Below are 16736 nucleotides of genomic sequence, written 5' to 3' on the forward strand. Positions count from 1 at the left end.
AGAACTGAAGTATGCTCTCCTATGGGAGTTGTAAAACAAATTAGATACAATTACAATTCAATACAAATGAGAAACCAACCTATTTACCCTTAAGACTTCTCTCATTTTATAGCTTTATCGCTTAAATTAGATCCGAATTTTCCCTAATGTATCAAGTGGGCCTCTTGACAAAATTATAAATTTTTCTCGAATGCTTTCTATAGAGAAAAATAGTTGATATGAGTAAATTCTGGAAAACTGTGGTAACTACACCTCCCCAAAGTGAATACAACAAACATCTGCTGCAAGAACTGCTTGGCTTTCAGACAGTATGTAAAGGGTGTTCTTTTTCCTAGTGTTTTGTTGTGTTTTTTTTAAGCTTGTTTAAAAATACATGTTTTCACTATCAGCTCTCAAGTCATAAAATCTTAAAATTCTGGTAAGTTAAACACAGGTCATTACCAGGTATCTTACAGAAAGAAAAAATATGTAATGTACAAGACTCCACTTGCTTCTGAAAGGGCAAGAAAATAATTGGGCATGTTGCCCTCTGTCTGTGGGTTATATAGTAATTTTAACTATTGTCTTCATTTCTTAACTCAGTGCTCCACACATAGCAAAACTCATAGTAAGGGAGGGGACTACATATATAACTTCCTTATGATTTTTATTCTCTTTGGAGTCCCACTGATAATTCAACTTTCTCTTTTGAATTTCACTGCCTTCTCCCCACTTCTAAAGTCAACAGTATCCTGATAAGCTCATCAAGCAATAGTGTGTTTGTAAAGATTCACTCCAGTGACAGGATAAATTATTGCACATTTTCTGCATTAAACATAAAACGTAATAATTTCAATGGAGTGAGAAGAAGAATCAATAGCCTTTATGACTGATTATCTTTTCTAACTGAATCAGAGTTTAGTGCTTTTTGGTAAGTTGAATGCATCTTCCTTGATTCTGAGAAATCAGAATTTTGCCTAAAATTCACAAGTATTTTGCAGAGTAAAACATCATCTTTTCAGCATTGGGAAATTCTATAAAACATACACAAATTAGCAGGTGCAAATGAATAAAAATGCTTATCAGCAATAGGGCACAGGATGTGCAACACCTTTATGAAAGAGAGAATAAAAAGACGACCATTATCTAAATATATTTCTAGTAACACGTGACTTTGCTCACTTTTCAATCTTTCACTGCCTCTTCTATAATACCAATGCCTGCTCCCAACCACTTTAAGGTTACTGTTTACAAAATGTTTAAGATTCAGTTCCACAACTCCATTTTTATGCTAACAATAAGGTATTGATTTAATTCTTAAAACATTCCTGAGAGCACTTCAATAAGGCATTTTAATACACTACACAGAGAAACTTCTTTGTCATCAAGAAATGGGAAAAATCTAGGACATATCCCTTTCTTTTTAGGCCAGACCCAAAGTGAGTATAACCATGTCACTGTGCTTCCATAAACTTCAAGACCTATAATGGAATTTGCCCATGTATCCCATTAAAGCAGTCTAAAGTGTAGACATGCACCTGTTTGGTATATGTTTATTTAATCATGGGGAAAAATGCTTTACTTAAAGCAGTCCCCATATTTGTATTATGCAAATTCCATTACAAGCAAAAGTTTTGAGAAAAGCAAATTTAAAATGGATACAAATAAAAAGGAAACTCAAAGTCACATATGCTCCAGTATACACAAGTTTAGAATCATTTTCAGACCATATCTATGACAACACTACATTTATAGCTATCAGTCTTACTGAAAGATGAATTACAAAAAGAGGGAAAAAGATATTTGCTCTTCACCTAGGAAAGATAGCCAGCCAACATACACAAGGAATACTCAGAAGTAATTAATTGCTAAAAGTTTCCTTTATTCAATGTGATCATCTTTCATTCCTATGGAGGGTAACCATAAGTCATATGTTAGGTTTAAAGATACATTAGTTTCAATTATATGATGTCTAAGGAAAACAGATAAACAGGTTCATAACTTTGCAAGCAAAAAGAAAATCTTTTTTCAGATATTGCAAATAACTTGAATAAAGTTATCTGAAGTTAAACTTGTATCTATGTTTTATCAATATGTATATGAATTATGTATATATTACACACACACATTATACTGTCTACATGTAGTAGTGCACACATACATATTACCAGATTTTTCAGAATGAATAGCGGAATAACAATGCATCCTCAGCAAACAACCTTATAATAATAAACTACCCATCATAACATACTATTACATCTACTCTATAGGTAGAAAAACTGATGCTGAGAAGTTAAAAGATTTACCGAAGGTCTTAAAAGCACATTAGGAGACACCATCATTATAATGCTGAAGATCTTCACATTCATGACTTTCTGAATAGATTTTCATTGCTATTTTTTATTTAATTACTTAATATTATCTATAAGGTATTTTGCAAACTCTATTCTTTAAAAGATGCTATGTACTTAACGCTGAATGAGGCAACTAAAGTGAGACACAAGCTCCGTCTGTTGAATAATAGGTCCTTGCCTTTTTTTTTTTTAACTATGCTTCTAAAATTTGAATGAAAACTCTATTTACTTGGTTTATATGGTTCTTCTACTTAAGTGTTTAAACTTCAAAGTAAATTATCCGAATTAATCTTATTAACTTATCATAATAAATTGCATTATTCTCATTTTATAGGTGAGAAGCCAGGCACAAGGAATAAGGCTATCTGCCGTGGGTCACACGCTAAGTGTGAGGGAGGTCTGGAGTTAGAACATGTTATGTTCTTGGCTGAAGGGCAAGATTGTTCGTATTAATCATCTTATTCCAAAATCACTTGAGGAAGCACGCAATTTTCTGAAGCAGAGGGGAAAACATATCCTGAAAGTTACAAGTATAAAGGAATACATCAAGAGTTTTGATTTCACTGTACTTACATTATAATTCACTACAATTTAAGTTTTAAAAACTATTCACATATCTCATTACTTTAGTACCATGAATCAGAGGCTCTGTTGACTGAGACACTATTTGCCCACAATTAGTCTCATGCTTTTATAGGAGAAATATAAGCTAAGAAATAAAATTAAATGAGGAAGATAAACATTGGTTCCATGTTGAAATGTATTTGATGGCATGGAATTTGCAAGACAAGACATCAATTTTCAGCCTAGCAGATTACAGAATAGGATCCATGAATCCTAGTCAACGTTGAACACTTCAGAGGAACAAGAACATGACATCTGAGGGCAAGTAATGCATGGGAATGCTCATGATGTGTTCCTAGAAAAGCTGAAGAAGAGAATGAACTAAGTCCACAAGTTAAAACAACAGTAAATAACCAGGCCTTTAGCCTCTCAGAATAGATGAAAAATATAACCAGAAACATCTTCTAACCATTGCTAAATAGCTAGAAAACTGTGCTCTCCAAGTAGGGTTAGGTATGTAAACAAGTGCTAACAGATTGATACAGGCTTTCTGCTTCCTACGAAAACTAAGATTTCACGTTGAAAACAGCATAACCAGCACATTCCTAATTATATGCATTTTTCCAGGTTGCAATGTGGCAGCAAAAGTACAAGTAAGGAAGACGAAGAGTTGTCATATTAATGAGACATACCTCTTGTACTGAGCGAGCTGCTGGCTTGTCTTGATGATTGGCCAATATTAAAAAGGGTAAAGTGCATAACTGTGGATGCTGAAGAGCTGAGTGCAGCTCATTTCTAGCAGCTTCTAAATCATCCTCTGAAGAGGCACTGTCTAATACAAATATTACCCCTTGAGATCCTTGGTAGTAGCGGCTCCAGTATTTCCGGATATTATCAGCCCCTGTCAAAAACAAAACAAATTTTCGTTTTAAAAAGAGCTTTTCAGCAACGTTCCCAACAGTAATTTCTACTGGAAACCAATGTATCTTTTAAAAATTAAGTGCTAAACTCTGTGGTATGGATTAAAACAGGAATTTAGAAAAGTCAGAGATCACAGTGGATAGGAACAAAGAAGGCAGTAGAGCCAATAGGCAGATTTGGCCTTGAACGAAGACACAGTATCTAAGCCATTCTTAATGACTTTTATATAAAAATATGTGTGAGAGAACCAGGATAAAACCTCCTAGACTTAAACTCAAAAAAAAAAAAATTTTCAGACTTTAATAGTCTCAAATGAACTATAATCTCTACAAATTGAGACTGAATCTGACCCAGAGAGCTGCATGACCTAGACATCCAACAAGGCTTCTTTCCAAACCATTAACATTACCTTGGTGATATTTTTTAACAGAACTGCTTGCTGATCAGGACAGCCTTGTTTAATTTCACCTAGAGAGCTATTAGCACAATAGCTCTATGTGTCAAAGTGCTAAAGGTTGTGAAAAACTAAAATCATGGCCTTTGATACATTTGTATGAATCTGGCTTCATAACTCATGAGGAAAAATAACAGACGACAAGAGTGCACTTATGGTCTCAATACGATAAGATGTTTATTAAAAAATATATATATATATGGAGAGGCCGGGTGTGGTGGTTCACACCTGTAATCTCAGCACTTTGGGAGGCTGAGGCAGGTGAATCACCTGAGGTAAGAAGTTCAAGACCAGCCTGGCCAACATGGTGAAATCCCTTCTCTCTTAAAAATACAAAAATTAGCTGGGCGTGGCCTTGGGCACCTGTAATCCCAGCTACTTGGGAGGCTAAGGCTGAGGCAGGAGAATCGTTTGAACCTGGGAGGTGGAGGCTGCAGTGAGCCAAGATCGTGCCACTGCACTTGAGCCTGGGCAACACAGCGAGGCACCATCTCAAGAAAAAAATTAAAAAAATAAAAAAAAAAAACATGGAGAATCTCGTCTGCCAAGGCATGTCATGTATTATTCCTCTTTGTATTTCCATTATATAGCACAACACCTAACTCAAACTTCAGTACTGGAATGATGAAAATTGAGGGAATGAGGGAGTAAAAGTATATACTAATTAAGCTTTACAAATTTGAGACTAGAACTCTAGAGATTATTTAGTCCAACTCTCTGAGGAAACTGAGGCAGAGAGAGGTAAAGTAAGTGATCCCTTGTCATGTATCTAATAAATCACAAAATTGGGATTTGCATGAGTTGGTAGACAATCTGCCCAGGGAAGGCACAGGCACTTCCCATTACATCACGGTGACTGCTTTCATTACTTTCATTCAAGAATAGGAGGGGCAATATGTGTGCATGTGTAGAAAAGGGGTGCTACTGGTTACATAACGACAATTAGATTTCACAGAATTTCACCAATTTATTGCATATGATCAAGTCCTAACCAGTTAATAACTATATTTTAGTCATTCACTGAACATCTAGCTCCTATGTTTGACATACTATGTTATGTGTTAGGGAAACAGTGGGGACTGGAGTTGGTGTGGCCTGGCTGGCAAGGGTCACCTGTTTGCTTCTCTTCCCAACTCTGTGCTCAGTGACATCCTGTTGGTAGCTTGAAATCAATCAGGGTGAAAGTACTGTCACTATGGAAATCAGCAAATCCTACATATCAAGTCTGTTCCTCTCCCAGAGAGCTAACACACCACTGGTGACACTGAGCAGCTTATATTTTCTGGGAGAAATAGAAAAGAAAACTCTAAGATTATAATAGAGTACAATGAAGTGCTGTCATAGAGGCACTCATTAGGTCTTCTGGGAGCAAGAGATAGGCATTTCACCCAAAATGGAGCAATTCTTTTTTAATTTCATTTTTTAAATTTGAGATGGGTTCTCACTATGTTGCCTAGGCTGGACTCAAGACTCAAGTGATTCTCCTGCATCAGCCTCTTGGGTAGCTGGGACTAAAGGCACACACCACGGTGCCCAGAGGGGCAAATGTCTTGAAAGAATAATATCAGTAGCCAAACAGCTCCCATTTATTAAGCACTTCCTATCTTCCAGGTACTAAGTGTTTTAAAAAGAAAAGCTCATACAATTCTTACAACAATCTAAGGAGGGAAGTATAATTGACTAAGGCTTTGAAACCAATTTTCAGGTCCTAAAATCCGTGATTTCACCATTATACTACACAAAAATAACTAGGTATATATTTAATAAGAGGATCAAGGATATTTGATGTTGAGCAATGTTAAATATGTGAAGACATGGGATATGAGCAGGGTTGATGCATATCAAGCAGGGTCCAACTAAGAAAACAAAACAAAAATAAAGAGGGAATGTAAGCCAGAGATCATTTAGTGTAGGGAATTAGTGGCTTAGGTGGGGGTGGAACTAAGAAAACAGCAGGGGTACTGAGATAAGCAACATCTTAGGTCAGGTTCCCTAGACACAGAGCCTGAGATGGCATTTCTTGTACACCTGATTTAGAGGGAGTGCTGTCAGGAGAAACTAGAAGTGAAAGAAGTAGGCTAGAATGGGAGAAGAAGCTAGGCAGAGACATTGTTTCAGAAATCTAGCCTCAGCTTGATGCGATGAGGAACTCTACAGCAAGGATTGAACCACAGAAGTTGTCTAGTCCAAAGGCAAGGGGGCTGGGCTATTACACCCTTGTATAGTCATTAGCCACCCCTGGGGAACAGGAGGGGGATGGGGCATGATCTTATAATCTCCCAAACACATTTGGTTGGGGCAATTATTGTCAGCCAAGGGCAGGCCTCTGGAGAAGGGTACAGGTGTGAGTCATTACCAGCCAATACTCGCAGCAGCTGGGAGATGGATGCACTGGCCCAGTAAAGGAGGTCTGGGTAGGAAACCAATAGCATCTGGTACAGGCTACATCCAGACACTACCCATATGCTCGAGAACCATCCATAAGCTGGAGGGACAAAACTGGAGGCAGTGTTACCTGCTGGTAAGTGTTTAAAACAACAAAAATAGTGTGCATGTGTATCTGTACACAAGCTTGTTATAAATTTCACTAACACAAAGGATGTGCAGCGCACAGTTTTCATAATAAGAATCAATGCAGCATGCTTTATTGTAAATTCCACATAGCCAACGAATGCCCACAGAATGCTTTATTGAGTTTGCATCCATAGCCAACTAATGGCTGCAACTGACCAACTAGTGTAGTTCTGACATGAATGGTGGCTGCTCAAAGTGCTTTATGTATATTAAATCACTTACCCATGACAGTCTAATGACTCTCATGAGGTAAATACTGTTATCAATTTCATTTTATCAACAAGGAAACCAAAACACAAAAAGATTATGTAACTTGTCCAAGATTACACACCTAATAAATGCATTTAGGTCTAATGTGCTCGAAATAGAGGTCATGGACTAAAAAGGCAATGAGGCTAAATAAAGAACTATATTACCACATAAACGAGGAGAAAAGAAATGGAACCCTATTGGAACAAAAGGTAAGTAAATGCCTACATACATTAATGGAAATATGTCCAAAAACATTTCCCAACTGGTTAATTCAATGGATAGTTATTAAGTACCTATTCCATCCATACAAGTCTCTGAGCTAGGACCTAAAGAGATATTTAGAAAGCCATTATTCCTCTTAACTGAAACCATCAAATCCTGTAAAGTAATACAAATTACAATGAGGCCTGCAAATACAGCAGGCAGAGCAAATATGTCCACACATTAGATGGTGTCCAGTGAGTCAGATATAAAGAGAATTTGGTTGCATGTTTTAATAGAGCTTGTCCCTTGGAAACACAGGACACCTGGAAATTCAACTTCTGCAGTCAACTCTTTCAATGAGAAACTATGTTTTCATTTGTCACATTTATGAGTACATATGGTACCTGAAAATAGTGAGACACACACAAACACACACACACACACAAACCCAAAGAGAAATACCGTAACTTTAAAAAATGTCCCTTATATGACATAATGTATGAATAATATGTTAATAGTGAAAAGGCCCTTTTCTTTAATCTCCTGCCCAGTCTCGTGCCCAGTCTTAGCATTCCTTTCATCATCAACACTGAACTTGGAATTCTAAATTCCCATTTTTGTCTTCTGCACATGGCTTTGGTCAGCAGCAACCTAACCCATACTGAGACCAGGGCACTTCACCAGCAACGAGGTGAAGAGTGGTATGCAGTTATTCAGTCCAGCTTAGTGGGCCATGGTTTATAGTCACCAGATTAAAATAAAAATTGGCTGTGTCATCAACCCAGCTGCCGGCTGTTTTGAGGAGTGAGCCTAACTGGGAAGGTTAGGGACACCTGTCTGATGCCCACATTCTCAATCCTCAAACCAAATCCAAAAGAAGTAACAAACACAGGAAGTGACGTCTTACAGCAGCCTAAGGCCACTCTTAGTAAAATGACTGAAAATGCCATGCTCTGTGTCACTTAAATTACAATTGCAACATAACGTGGTTAAAGAGCAAACTCAAACCTCGTCTATGGTTTGTACAGTTAGATTAAAAAGCAAAGGGGTTAGTCCTAACAGTAGTGGGGCTGGGTGAGGGTGGTGCCAAATGTCCTAATTATACATCCAATGTTGCCTCACTAAAAGTTGGAATAAACACTTGGGAATCTAAGCTCATCAGGAGGGCCAACCAGGAGAGTCTGGCTCAGGGTACCACAATAAGAGTAGAGGGAGGCCACAGGAGCATAACAAGTCCTCACTGTGTAAATTCATTTCTGTGGCACACTATAGATGTTAACAACATCCTCTCATTATTCATTAATACATCCATCCAACAGATATTTACTGAGCACCTGGCACCATTCTAGGTGCTGAGGAAACAGCAGGAAACAAAACAGAGAAAAATTTCAGTCTTTATACTGCTCACAGCGAAGCCAGCCTATCATCATAGAGGTTAAAAATCCCAAGTACTCATCTGGCCAACTGAGACCTAACAAAGGTCTGCAAAGGTCTGTGGAGAACCTCTGAAAAAGACTTAGCTTTTCATTAAAAAGAGATGCCCAAAGAGAGCCACCTCTCTTACAGTTTTTAGATATCATTGAGTGATATGCTGAATCTTTGAACAGCATCAGCCTTCTAGCAACCTTGAAGGAGACATATCTACACACTGAGGATGTCAGAATAGGAAAACAGAAAGAGCCTGGGTCCTCAAGCACATCCCTGAGCAGCAGAACAAACCACCTACATACATTATAAGGACTCCTTATTATGTCAGCACAATAAATGCCTATTACTCAAGCCAATTTTAGGACAATTTGCAACCAAAAAGATGCCAGGTTCCCTCATATTAAATTAAAAGGCTATGAATAGGTTCCTTAAAACAGTAGTTCTTTGAAAGATGTAACCAATGAGTTTTAAAATAGGGATATTCAGGAATCAACAATAAAAACAGGTACTCAAAGTTATCCCTGTGGAAAATCTGATCTCTAGACCACTGCTATCCAGTTAAAATTTTTGCAGTGATGAAAATATTCTACATCTGTGCTTTCCAGTACGGTAGGCACTAGCCGCACATGGCTATTGAGCACCTGAAATGTGGCTAGTGTCACTGAGAAACTGAATCGTTTGTTTCATCTATTTAAAGTTAAAACACCACATTGGACAGTGCCGCTCTAGACATTTCCATCAGTGACTGCTGACATAAAAGACCACAAGAAACCACTAAGACAGGAGCAGATACAGAGAGCTCATTCTGTCTTTGAAAGGAAGAGCACAAGGCCTTGCTGGTATAGGAGGGGCTGCTGTCACCCCTATCCAACTGTGGTTCCCCAGAGGGCAGTTGCTGAAGGACTCTGCAACAGGCCAACCAAGACTGCTGCCAGCCACACTGTGGTGGCGGAAGAGTCAGGGTGAGAAGTTCAGCTGTTCTCCTCTTTCCATCATCTTACCACAGTCTTAAAAAATAAAAGTAAGTAAGAATAAATTCCTTCTGGAAAATTGAATGGGACTGGAGACCCATAAACAAGCCAGTTTGGGAGAACTTGAATTGTAAATGGGTATTCGAATCTTAGTGAATGTTGTAGCCTTAGAACACAGGTTACCTCAGCAGTATTGTTAATACTTTCAGAGGAATGCTTCCCAGCATGGGAGATGAAAAGGAGAAGGAGGAGAAACGCAATACTTTTAAATTCTTTTTAAACTCCTCCCATCTGCAAAACCTCGGTCTTTTAGATTGGTGATTCTTTGGACTTTTTTTCATCTTTTAAACAGACTCAATCTTTTTTTTTTTTTTTTTTTAAATAAACAACTAATAATTCAGGCAGGACTAAGACATACATATCTAAACTCAAACTTTTATTATGGACTTTCCCACCCACACAACAAAACAAGTCAAAATATAGGAAAGTAAGTTAAGCCCTCCCACTAAATAGTCAATACAAACTTTGTATTGGGTACTGATTCTGTTGGGTATCAGAACAGTATAAAGGTTCACAAACAGGATAGAGTCAAAAAGTATCCCAAAGAACATAGGTTAATGTACTTTGTGTTTTTAGTACAGTGCTTAGCACAGGCTGTATTATGGCTGTATTATAGCTGCATGTTTTCAAATACTACGAAAGAACTCTGAGAAAGGCCTAACTATGAGTAGGGTGAAGTTTCATTGTAAATATATTTAAGGAATTCTTAATATCAGAGGTTGAATGAGAGATTCCTTGCAGAACTGGGTATGTACCAGAAACATAAAAATTAGTTGCTAATAACTGTACTCAAGCCACCACCATCAACCAAAAAGATAGATTCTTTGTAGAGCAAAGAATGATTTGCTTGGTAAATTCTACATTCTACGTTTGAGAAATCAGAATAAGTATTCTATAAAAGATTAATTCATTAAAAACTATTGAATTTCCATTATGGGTAATACTGTTAGCTGTGGTCAGAGTATGGTGATGAATCAGACACGAAAATGCACAAAACTCCCATATGGTTCTTCCAGCGTAATCAGGAAGATGATATAAAGATTGAAATCTAAAGGGAGATGTACTTTCCTATTTCACTTTTCAAACAGTCAAAAAACTAAGTGTCAAAAAGACAATGGTTACTGTTAAGCTGAAGAAAACCAAAGTCCCCAGACTACAGTGAGATCTGCTGTGAATATCCACATAGGAAATAAAAGATGATCAACATATAGTCATCGCCAACCCCTACCACACCTACATACCACATTGCAGCTAACCTTGTAAGGTATTTATATACATCATCTCATTTAACCCTTTAGGCTTTCTTATCCTCATTTAATGGAAGAAAAAATTGAGACAAGCATTTTGCTTGAAGTCCAGCAAATAAGTGGCGGATCCAGGATTCAGACTCTGGATTATCTGACTCCAAAGACCATGTGCTCTTTTCCACTACATGGTGCTGCTTCCCAGAAAATGTCAGAGGCTCCAGTGAAACGGGAAGGGACAGAATGTTCTATTCAAATGAGCATGCATGTTTAAGAGCCATAGGCTGTAAAGAATGGTTAAGATGGATATTGTAGAGAAGGGGAAGACAAGGCATCCAACGAGTTTAGTAGGGGGCAGCAGAGCATAACCTTGGAGGAAATTAGGAACAGGTGGATTATGGGGCACAGTGAGAAGTATGAATGTGAAACAGAAAATCTGAGTTAGTGACAAGTAAATGGCTAGTGTGAAAACAGAATATGGATGGCTTTGTAAGTCAGGCAGAGTGTCTAGATTGGATTCAGAAATTAATAATTATTATAGAGTCCTGAGGAAAACTACCTGAGGTGGTTTTGTGTTGCTTAAGGACCCTGTCTCCCACTCACTGCCTGTTAATACTTAAGTTGAACAGTACCACCCACCCATACCTGCACTTCCTCCAAGTCCAACCTGCCAAGCACAAACAAATACCTGCCACGCTCCTGGATGTATGGTGAACTGCAAAACCTGAAAGATTAGTTTAGTAAGGTATTTTTATATTTATTAGAAATCTACCATAAGAAAATGTGAGAAAAGAAGAAAAAAAAGTTCTTCCTTCCTCCAAAAGCTAGAAGATAGTCAGCAAAGGAACCTTATTTTGCCTTATTTTGAATTCCCCCAGTACGAACACTTTGAGAGGTGACTATAAGAAACACCAGTGGCAGAGTTGGACGTAAAACAGAGAAAGAGATAACAACGCACAAAAGGAGCCAGAGACCGCTGTGGGTAACAAGAGTTTAATCTTGCTGGAACGCTGGGAGCTATAGCACAGAATAGATGCTAGGGGTGAAGGGACTGGGTCTTAGCCACCTCTCCCGACTCTGCCCCCTTGCCTATCAGTGGTGGCTTCAGGGCTGTTGAGGAGGGCAGGCTTTAATTTCCCAGCACTTCTGGTTTGCCCAAAGCACCCAAGCAAAGCAAACTGCAGTAGTCAGAGAGCCCCCACTCTCACCCTGAAGGCAAAGGCTATGAGAAGGCTTCTGATACCCATGGAAATGGAGTTATGGCTGGGACACCAATAGGGCCTCCCTCAGCTACCCAAAGAAAAGCATTTAAGTGTCACTTTAGGCTGTTTCGCTGCTGGTGGCTCTATAGCAGAGACACAAAAAATACAATCCTTATTACTGGAAGTAAAAACTAAGACTCGGTTTATGTAACATCCGTATACTTAGCAGAAGACAGCCAATAAGTCTTCAACGTTAAGCAGCGGTTCTCAAAAGGTAGTCTTCAAGACCCCTTCAGATGGCACAGGCGATCAAAACTATGGTAATAATTATACTAAGACATTATTTGCTATTTTCACTTACGGTACGAAAGCAGTGGTGAGCGAAGGTACTCAGCACTGACAGAGGTACTGGCAACAAACAAGTAGTCACTGTATTCTTGACTAATCACATACTTGCAGGGGCAGAAAAGGCCAGTTTCACCCAAGAATTCCCTTAGTACGGCAGTAAATTATTATATTATTAAATTAGTTCTTAAACACACCTTTTAAAATATTCTGTGACTAAATGAGAAGTAAGCAAAATACATTTTTGCTACATACCAAAGTAGACAGTTGATTTGACAATAAGCACCTGTACAACTGTTTGAGCTGTAAGCTACTTCACACAACTCCATTTTTACTTAAAATTTCAACGGACAAACTACGATTATTCAGATTTGAGTATTTGATAGACATTTTCTCAAAAATAGATGTGCAAGCCTGTCATTTCAAGGAAAACAAATGATAGTATTTGTTGTCAATGATAAAATTTGTTTTCAAGCAAAAGCTAGAGTTTTAGAAAACTTGTTTCTGCTAAGTTTTGAGTGAGTTCGACAGCTTTTCAGTGATGAGACTGGTGGTGATATTAACAGACAGATATTCATAAAGTAATCTGTAAACACTTGGAAGCTCTACTCAGTGAACCAATATTTTCAAAATGACCAATGCATGATGTTTCAAAGCCATGCATAGATAAAAAACACATTCAAAGTATAAGAGAGACCCATGCAAGTTAATTAACTGAGTACAAAAAGTTTGCTGATACGGTTTTCAGATTCCACATTACAACTGATTAAGAAACAACCACCTGTTGAAGAATTTCAGTGTAGTATCAAAGAAGACAATCAACAGTTACCTAAAAAGGTTATTAAAACATGCCTCCCTTATTGAGTTATCTATGTGAGACTAGACTTTCTTCATGTACTTCAACCCAAACAACATATTAACAACAGATTAACTGTAGAAGCAGATACGAGAATCCAGCCCTCTTCTATTAACCAGATTAAAAAGATTTCCCAATTTTCTCATTTTTTTGTTTTCAAAATTGTTTATTTTCATTAAAAATGTTATTTATATTAATATGTTATGAGTTTATTATTCTTTTATAAAAATGTTTAACATGGCTTTAATTTCTGACATGGCACATATACCCATTGTCTTTAATATGAGAAAGAGACATTTAAGATCTACTGAAATTTATGCATAAATTTAGAGTTATTTTCTAGCAGGAATAAAAGTCTTTCTTTAAACTGTCTTTATTCTAACTTTGGCTGACTCAAGTCCCAAGATAGAAGAGCTGGAATTGGGAGGGCAATCTCAAAACTAAGAGGTCCACTTTGGAAGCATCCTAATCTCCTCGGTACCATTATATTGGAATTCTAACCCAGTGATCACACACTTTAAGGCCTAGAAAGATTACTGAATTGTGTGTTGCCCAGGAACTTTAAATGGCATGCCTTCCAGGAGATTCCAAGGCAGGTGGTCCTCAGCCTACCTTTTAGAAAACAAAGTTCTACATACCATACAAGCTGATATGCCAGTTGCCTTCTCCTCACCTTATCCTCCCTCAACACATATTCTAGATGTCTATGTGACTCCAAACACAATTTTACATCATTATCTTCTATGTCAATTCCTAACAATCGTATTGGGGACCATGCCTGCATTCTGACATTGGCCCCTCCTTTATGTTCTCACTATGGTTCATGCCCTCATCACCTTCCAGCTGGATCAGTAGGATGGCCTTCCCACTGGTCTTTGCACAGCTTCAGTTAAATTACTCATACTTGTGGCTATGGTTTGAATGCCCCTTCAAAAATTAAGAGGTAGAACCTTTAAGAGGTGATTAAGTCACAAGGGCTTCACTTTCAAAAATGGATTAATGCTGTTCTTTTGGAAATAGGTTCATTTCAGGAGTTTTCTCCTTTTCTCCTCTCTCTCTTGCATGTTCTGTCACCATGTGATGCCTTCTGCATGTTATGATGCAGCAAGAAGACCCTTGCCAGATGTGATCCCTTGAACTTGGATTTCCCAGCCCCACCGAGCCAAATAAATTTCTATTGTTTATAAATTACCCAGTCTCTAATGAACTAAGATACTTATCTAGAAAACTGGCACAAATTATCACTAATATACTAACACTTGACCAGAAAACTCGGTCAAATTATATCACTACTCTGCTCAAAAATATTAAGTGCTTATAACTTGAAGTTCTCAAATGACTTGATTTAGCATTTATAGTTCTCCATAATCTGACGCCACTTTGCCATTGCTGCCACGTTCCTCTGTTGATCTCCTTAGATACTCCACAAATGAGCAAAACGTTTTGCTCTCCTGGACTGGACCGAAGGTTTCCACCCTTATGAATTTGGTTTTGTTAGCTCCTTTGCCTGGAGTTCCTACCATGTGAGTTGTCCCCTTAGTTCTTGTACATTCAAACCACTACATGCACTTCAAGGGCCAGATCAAATGTTGCCTACTCCACCAAGCTTTACCTGATCTTGCAGCTGATAATAATTTCTAAAAACCTTCTGGTCTGTTTCTCTTGGTTCTCCTTGTAACACTTTCTACCCTGTAGCGTAGTAATCTAAATGCATATTTCATCTTCCTGATTACATTGGAAGAACCACATGGGAGTTTTGTGCATTTTCGTGTCTGATTCATCACCATACTCTGACCACAGCTAACAGTATTACCCATAATGGAAATTCAATAGTTTTTAATGAATTAATCTTTTATAGAATACTTATTCTGATTTCTCAAACGTAGAATGTAGAATTTACCAAGCAAATCATTCTTTGCTCTACAAAGAATCTACCTTTTTGGTTGATGGTGGTGGCTTGAGTACAGTTATTAGCAACTAATTTTTATGTTTCTGGTACATACCCAGTTCTGCAAGGAATCTCTTATTCAACATCTGATATTAAGAATTCCTTAAACATATTTACAGTGAAACTTCACTCTACTCATAGTTAAGCCTTTCTCAGAGTCCTTTAGTAGTATTTGAAAATACACAGCCATAATACAGCCTGTGCTAAGCACTGTACTAAAAACACAAAGTACATTAACCTATGTTCTTTGGGATACTTTTTGATTCTATCCTATTTATGAACCTTTATACTGTTCTGATACCCAACAGAATCAGTACCCAAGAGAAACTGAAAGCATAGAAAGAAAAAGCTGTGGGAACAGTTCTGGGGAAATGTTCCCTTCCATACTACTGCAAAAGCCAACAGCTGACTCCTTAGAAGACCCACAGATGCCAAGGTGATCACAACTTGCATAGTTACAAATGTTTACTAAGCAGCTATTTTTTTTTTTTTTTTTAAGACAGAGTCTCACTCTGTCACCCAGGCTGGAGTGCAGTGGCACGGTCTCCGCTCACTGCAAGCTCCGCCTCCCAGGTTCATGCCATTCTCCTGCCTCAGCCTCCCGAGTAGCTGGGACTACAGGTGGCCGCCACCACGCCTGGCTAATTTTTTGTATTTTCAATAGAGACGGGGTTTCACTATGTTAGCCAGGATGGTCTCGATCTCCTGACCTTGTGATCCACCCGCCTTGGCCTCCCAAAGTGCTGGGATTATAGGCATGAGCCACTGCGCCCCGCCCTAAGCGGCTAATTCTTGAGCTACTGGCATGACCCAAAAGCAAAATACTTCTGCGGTATTCTAGAAAATCTGGTGGCCAGACTAGAAAAGCTAGTGAGAACAGCTTTGCGGCAATTGACACTGACCAAAGCAATAAATTAGGAAGAGCCAAAATGGAGACGTTGTGGCTGATAGAAAGATATGTGTTGCATACCCAGGGTGAAATAAGATCTTTTAATACTGCGGAAATGCTACTGCGTTCTAGCACAACTTGCCAATTTCCCCAACCAGTATTTTTTCTTTTTTATCAGAAACTTTAACTTACAATCCTGTGACAAAACTGACAAAGATGCAAGAGGTTCTAGATTAAGACAAACTCATGGAAAAAGTTAAAAACCATCTAATGTCTCATCCTACATAGCGTGAAGTATAATTAGAGTCACATACTATAAGCCTTGATGCTCAAAAGTAGAATATTAAATGTATCCCTCACTTTGAGTGTTTTTTCTTCTGTGACTAATCAGACTTCAAAACAAGTTATTACCATATTTACTCACATAACAAAACCTTGAGAGAAGTATATTTGCTCTACAACATACGATTGCATTCACATTTGTTCTTTCA

General features: G+C 38.0%; 1 protein-coding gene across 10 annotated transcripts in view; it reads right to left on the bottom strand.

Moving 5' to 3' along the window:
• Positions 1–16736, bottom strand: part of ARL15 (ARF like GTPase 15) — a 440433-nt gene that overhangs the window by 233868 nt on the left and 189829 nt on the right. For 6 of the 10 annotated variants that reach the window (XM_005556890.4, XM_015451508.3, XM_045394755.2 and 3 more), the window contains one exon: positions 3590–3798. In XM_005556890.4, the coding sequence (XP_005556947.1) occupies positions 3590–3798 (209 nt within the window). Of the gene's footprint in view, positions 1–1840; positions 3262–3589; positions 3799–16736 lie in introns of those variants that run through there. The other 4 variants (XM_073993447.1, XM_073993445.1, XM_073993446.1 and 1 more) reach the window with 1 other exon arrangement.

Source organism: Macaca fascicularis, chromosome 6, assembly GCF_037993035.2.
Source record: "Macaca fascicularis isolate 582-1 chromosome 6, T2T-MFA8v1.1".
In the NCBI taxonomy this organism is placed as follows: domain Eukaryota; kingdom Metazoa; phylum Chordata; class Mammalia; order Primates; family Cercopithecidae; genus Macaca; species Macaca fascicularis.